General features: G+C 43.2%; 1 protein-coding gene across 1 annotated transcript; it reads left to right on the top strand.

Moving 5' to 3' along the window:
• The first annotated feature begins 3,593 nt into the window (after positions 1–3,593).
• On the top strand, positions 3,594–6,614 carry LOC147430165 (putative leucine-rich repeat receptor-like protein kinase At1g68400). The gene has a single exon (XM_086494664.1). The coding sequence runs from the start codon at positions 3,909–3,911 to the stop codon at positions 6,069–6,071; it is 2,163 nt and encodes a 720-aa protein (XP_086350790.1). The 5' UTR covers positions 3,594–3,908; the 3' UTR covers positions 6,072–6,614.
• The last annotated feature ends 301 nt before the right edge of the window (positions 6,615–6,915 follow it).

Here is a 6,915-nt window from a genome sequence, read left to right as displayed (position 1 = left end):
GAGAGAGAGAGAGAGAGAGGATGGATTTGCACGAACATGTTGTAAAAGTCACGGTTTCATAGCATGGCTTTTTTCATCATAGCGATTACCTTGAAGAGCTAACTTGTTTTTTGTTTTTTGTGTAGAGTTTGTGCTTCATCCCTTTTTTTTGGGTGCAAAACTCACAATGGTGAATGGATTATATTAACAGATCCAAAAAATCACATATTCTTGCAATGCTCGTGACGAGCCATGACCACTTCAACGGATTCTAGATACATCGGCTAATGGGGGAGCCACCCATTGACCATCGATGATCCCACACATTCACCTTTGCACATCTATTAAAGCGGCTCCAAGGGTCCTGTTCCAATCTTCTGAGTTCCTTTGCTTTCCGATGGCGATGATCGTTACCCTGCTTTCTTGGACTATCTCCGCGAACTTAGCTACCTCCAAAGAGTTCTCGAAGATCCGATCTTCCTTGTCTTCCAAATGTGTTTAAAGTAGTACTACCTCACGATTTGTGTAGCAATGAGGAGTTTATGGCTCTTGAACATCTTCCCTCCCAAAAAGAGATCGTTCTTCAAGAATCCTATTTTCCGGTTTTTTTGGATCCATTTGCAAACCTTGCCTGTAAGAACTCAGATTGTTGGACACTCCCTAAACAGGTGGGGAAGGTCTTCACAAGCCGCTCTACATTGCGAGCATCTATCTGGACCAATTCACGTAGCAAGGACCTTCACTCTAGTTGGCATGGCTCCCCATAGCAGTTTCCATAAGAAGACCTTCATCCTATCTGCCAGAGTCGTCAAGAGTTTGTGCTTCATCCTATGAGAAAGATTCATCCTCAACATACACATTAGACACAACGGAAGCATAACAATTTAATGCAAGCCTGAATAATTTATTTACAGGTAGGATGCACCCAATTTACTTTGATAAATTCTACACTCTATCTTAGCATACCTCCAGCCTACTTATTAAATACGTTTTGTACATCTGTATTAGGATTTGGTAGATCCAAAACATCATTTGAAACCTGCATGGTGTACATGTGCCTCATTAGAGCTTACACCCATACTACCATTAAGGACAGACAACACCTTATCACACATGCATTTTGTGAGCTCACATCTATCTCCTTGGTACTTGCTCAAAACAAATGTTGAAATTCTACAACAAAAAATAAATCTCGATTAATGACGACATGCTTGATTTATTGATGATACAACATGTAAACTTTGCTTTTTGAATGATAACAAAAAAAAAAACATTTCATAGCCTTATAATCCAGGTTTTTGCATTGTTTACTCAGCCACCAAGGCATAGGCCAAGCGACCAAGGATACACAAGTGACTAATAGATGGCTTCTTGCAATGCCAAGCTTCATATGGAAATGATAGACTACAATGTTGTAGTGGGATAAGCCATCCTCCATTTGAGAGATGCATGTCTTCCAAGCGAAGAATACTAATTGTAAAGTCAAAGGAAAGTCTTCCTACATTACAAGGTATTGGAAGGCCTAGGCGATTGTGGAGCATCGTCAAGAAGATTTGAGGACCAAAAAGTTGTATGGCTTATGTGGCTACCCTATTGCAAGGCTCCCCATGAGCCCTCTAGAGGCGCTTATAGAGGGATCTGCAAAAAAAACTTATGTAGCACCATTGAAGAGCTAGGTTTTGACACTAATCTTTCGAGCAAAATTTATAGGTGTTAGCTTTGCGGGTGTTCCACACCCGCAAAGAAGTTCCACACCTTTCAAAAGAAAGAAATGCCTTCATAACACTATGTAGTGATTCCGAGGATGGACCTGTATATACTAGGCATATGAGCACCACCAACGAAATTTGCAAGAGCCATGTGCAATAAGAAGGGCCCTATTGATGGATTGATGGATGTGGATTTAAGCTCCTATTTGGTTTTTTTTGGTTGGTGGGGGTTTGGGATTGAAAGGAATATATAATGAACATCATTATTATTGATCTTGAAAACTCATGGTATGAATGTGACCGTTTCTTTTGCAAAACATGAGGCATGGCTAATAACGTAAGTACCTACTAAGGTTGCTTTTCAAAGGTGAAGAGAGACTAGTCAAGCAGTAGAAAGAACTTTTATTGGGGGTACAACCTCAAAACCGTATTCTAAGAAAATGTCAACGTTGACATTGTCAACGCCCAAATCACGTCCTACGTAGTGTGAAAAAGTTTTGTGAAAGGAACTGTCTAGACTCTAGAATCTAGGGCTTCTCTCTCTCTCTCTCTCTCTCTCTCTCTCTCTCTCTCTAGCAAAACTCTATGAGGTCTTGAGTTCAAAACTTGTTGATTAGATCTTTGAGGTCTCTGGGGGTTGTTCCCACTGCATTAAAAATTTCTTTTCTCTCTCTCTCTCTCTCTCTCTCTCTCTCTCTCTCTCTCTCTCTTGTCTTGAGTTCAAGATTGGTCGAAATGTCTCTTGGATTGTTCCTACCTACAACGTTAAAATTTCACTTCTTCTTCTTCTCTCAACGTTAACCCATATTGGCACGAAGGGCTAGGATTAAGTGTTGTCTTAGTACCCCTCAATATCTACGATGGAGATTTGGCCACAAAGTAACCTTGCGTGTGCGAAAGTAGTTTTGAGTACTCTTGGATGCTTACTGCTAGTCTTATTCTCTCTCTTTTTAGGTGGGTGACTAGGTAGCGCTTACATTCATCTCTTCAACGCGTGAATAACTTTGCCCCCCCCCCCCCCCCCCCGAGCACGTTCGCACACCAAGTGAGCAGGGTGAAAGGTTGCATCATCTCTTTTGAAATCTTCTATCAACCAAGTCTTGCAATACTATTGGCCCGTGCCGCATAGCTACAAAATGAAGAATTGCTTGAGCTAACTCTGCCAAAAATGACAGAGTTGTGTGAGTGCAAACAAAGCCGCTGAATTAAGCATTACCATACCCCCTTCTTCATGCGAGTGCGTCCTTAGATGAGTATTCTTGACCTTAATCACTCTTTTTCCCAATAACCTTTTCTCCATCTCTCTCTAGAGGTCATGCTTAGTTTTGTGAGGGTAGTATAAGTTAGGCAATGGTCACGCGATGCATAGTTATCAAGTACTGTTTAAGATAATTGTATGGTAACAAGTGCAGGAGTTATTTGTCCTGTATGTGTGCAACTATGCAAGGTCTTTTGTGACGATGTCGATGTTGGCATAGTTGCATCATTAAAATCTTACTAATAAGTATGCTTGGTGTGACCACATCATTACATACTCTCTCTCTCTCTCTCTCTCTCACACACACACACACACACACACACTCAGGCTATAAGGCTTTAGGGTCCCTTTCAAATATGGTTTAGCCCAAAGTGTGAGCACTAATAGTGTGAAGACGAAGGGCACATTTAATTGTGGAGTGCATGTGCAGGTGATGTAGTGTGTGCTTAACGTAACACTTGTACAACGACTCGCAAAATGGATAGCCATGTCAAGGAATAGAGAAATTAGAAAAACGTTAAGAAAGCGGGATTCCTTGAGAGAGAGAGAGAAGAGGAGGAAGAGGAAAGTTCAACGCGTTTTTGGGACTGTGTATTATGTATGTATGTGAGTGTCCTACTCTTGGGTTCACCTTTTGCCTTGGAAATCCAGGCTTGTTATTACTTGGAGGCCCTTGCTCTGCCACCAAAACGCGCTTGCTTGCGCTCTCTCTCTCTCTCTCTCTCTCCACCCACACACACCCACACCCACATTTTAATCACACTGCAAACTGCTCTTTCCGCCCTTGTCTATACGACCCATCAAACTCTGCTGCATGTTCTCAATAACCCTTCTTTAATCAGCTGACTTCTGCCCATATTATTTGCTCTCTCTCTCTCTCTCTCTCTCTCTCTCTCTCTCTCTCAGACATTGATTGAGGGAGGATCATCAAGCTACAATCAATTTTGGCATCCAAGTTAGTCATGCAGGCCTCCTTCCTATGCTTACTCTTAATTAGCTGCTTAATTGTGAGTGTTGGGCTTCACATTGTGGTTGCATCAGATGAAGATGCATTGATGCAATTAAAGCAAGGCTTTGGAAACCCAAACGCTCTCTCTAGCTGGAACACAAGCATCAATGGCTCTCCTTGCTTAGGCTGGACTGGAGTCACATGTGCGCGGGACAACTCGTCTGTGATTCAACTACGCTTGTTGCGACTCAATTTCACCGGCCGCACCATCAGCTCGTCAATCGGCGACCTCTCCAACCTCCAATCGCTCGTACTCGCCGGCAATTCCTTAACTGGCCGCATTCCGCCTGAAATCAACAAGCTTCCATCCTTGCAGCATCTTGATCTCTCCAACAATGCCTTGACAGGGGAGCTCCCATTGCTGTGGAACAACCTTACCAAGCTTGTGAACCTCACTCTTGCAAAGAATAAGATCAATGGGTCCATCCCAGCGGGGCTCATTGATGCCACCAGCTTGGTAAGGATCAGACTCGAAAACAATGAGCTCAAGGGCAGCATCCCGGCTGCAATTTTTGATAACAATCTACCAAGGCTGAGGTATTTTGCCGTGGAATTCAACAACATCAGCGGCTTGATTCCGCAGGAGATCGGCCGATCAATTGGATTGCGATCATTCTACGCTGCCAACAATAATCTTGCAGGGTTAATCCCAGAGAGTATTGGTAGCTTGCCCAACCTTTCACATTTTGAGGTCAACAACAATGGGCTAACAGGGCCATTGCCTGAGTCTATCATCAATCTGACGGCGTCTTTACTCACATTCAATGTGTCTTACAATAATCTCATTGGGCAGATACCTGCAAGCTTTGCTGCCAAATTCAACGATTCCTCAGCTTTTATGGGCAATCCCTCTTTATGTGGATCACCTCTTTCTGATGTATGTTCTACCCCATCATTGCTGCCGCCACCGCCGCCGCTATTCCCCGATCGCAACAGAGATCCTCCAAACCGTGACTTTCGATATCCATCCCACAGACAGAAGTCATCACAGCAGACAGCAAAAATCATCGGTGGCGTTATGGGGGGCATCCTTGGTGTATTCTTACTGATTTTCCTCTTCATTGTCATCTCAAGAAAACTGAACGAAAAAAAGGTCTCCAAAGGCTCTGCTGGCCAAGGGGAAAACTGGTTTAGTCCAGACATACAAGCCAACAGAAGAAAGGGAATGTATGAGGTTTTCAGCAGGAGCTTTCAATATAGCTACGAAGAGATTGTCTCAAATGCGGGCTATTTTGACACTGCCCATGTCGTGGGGAAAGGCCGCTTTGCTACTGTATACAGAAGCCATCTTCCAGACGGCACCCACATAGCTGTCAAAGTTTTCAAATTTGCAAATTTAGCAGCTACTTTTGAGAAGGAGCTAGAGTTGCTGGCATCTATCAAGCACAGAAATGTCCTCTCCATCAAAGGCTTCTACGCAAATCCGGTCGAAAAGGCAATCTTTTACGAATATATGCCAACAGGAAGTCTCTATGAGCTCCTTCATGGGCAAACGGATGCGAATGCAGCACAAGATGTGCTGCCAGATTGGCCCACAAGGCACCGGATCGCCCTTGGTGTAGCCCAAGCATTGGTTTTTCTACATAGAGGATGTGGGTACAAAATTTTGCACAGGGATTTGAAGTCCACAAACATCTTGCTTGACATGGATCTCAATCCGAAGGTGAGTGATCATGGGCTAGTCCATTTGGTAGCAGGGCGGCAAATTGATGTTGTCGAGACACCGGGCTACACGGCACCAGAGGTGCTTACAAGCAAGAAGTACTCAGAAAAGGCAGATATCTACAGCTATGGGGTGGTGTTATTAGAGCTTATAACAGGAAAGAAGGCAGTGTCATATGTGAGGGAGAGAGCAATGACCTTGACGAATTGGGTAGTGAGGCTACATAAAGAGAGGCGAGGGCGTGAAGTGATGGATGCCCTTGTTCTCAAGACATGTCCTCTGCCGGAGTATTTGGACAGATGTCTTGACCTTGCCGTCTTGTGCATCGATACCGACCCGAACAGCAGGCCTACGGTGGCAGAGATTGTGTCAATTGTTGAAGGATGCTGCCCCTCTCCCTCCCCATTGAGAAGCCCAGAGTCTAGGTTGGATATACCTCTATTGCCTAGATAGGATTGCCTTGTGGTGGTGAGAGGAATATGTTACTCCTAACTATGCTTTATAATCTCAAATTTGATGCTGAACACTAGCCCTCATTGCTCAACCATGCAATTTTGTTGAAAACTTGCTGCCATGTGCTCTACAGTCATCATCATCATCGTCAATGTAAGCATCTCTGCTTTGCTTTACCACATTGCAATGAAATCGTTGGAGGCAGTATGGGCGGCGGCGGCCGGAAATAACACATATATAGCGGCCAGTGTAGTGTCTTCTTGTCATGTGCATTTTTGCACAAAGCTTACAACCTTTGATAGTGCCAAACTAACTGTGCATTTGTGTACATGATGTTGTGTTGTGAGTGCATGCTCCTAGCACACTCTCTCTAAACCTTGTGAATAAGCAAAATTTTTCCAATTTGTAACTGATGCCTCCTACAACCCACTTGATCTCATGACGTAACCCATCTCTAAGACAGGTGTGGTACTCTATGCTCTTTGTAAATTTGCTTACTTTTTTAGCACATTAATTTTTGTCAAGCAAATAAATTTTGCCCTTTTTTTTTTGTATATTTAGCTTCTTAGCATGCAAAGTAGTAACCTGTTTAATAATCATGAGCACATTAATTAGTGTTAAATTAAACTATCTGCAATTCATACCACCATATATAAACCCTCCATATCACGTGTGTTCAAGGCTTAATTAAAAAATCCCATATCTATGGGCTTTTTAATGAATACAACACATCCTTTTCTAATTCAATCTCGCTATGGCTCCTTTGGTTGGTACCCTTCTGCACGTTTAAAATTTGATGTTAGGGTGGATGCTTTCTGTTGATGCTAATCTTGCTCAGGCTGTT

Source organism: Adiantum capillus-veneris, chromosome 22 (assembly GCF_014529385.1).
Source record: "Adiantum capillus-veneris isolate H3 chromosome 22, ASM1452938v2, whole genome shotgun sequence".
NCBI classification, from domain to species: domain Eukaryota; kingdom Viridiplantae; phylum Streptophyta; class Polypodiopsida; order Polypodiales; family Pteridaceae; genus Adiantum; species Adiantum capillus-veneris.
The sequence above is the reverse complement of the archived record's forward strand: the minus strand, read 5'-3'. Positions and strand labels throughout refer to the sequence as shown.

Coding starts and splice junctions, on each gene's coding strand:
- LOC147430165 (XM_086494664.1), top strand. CDS start 3,909: ATGCAGGCCTCCTTCCTATGCTTACTCTTAATTAGCTGCTTAATTGTG.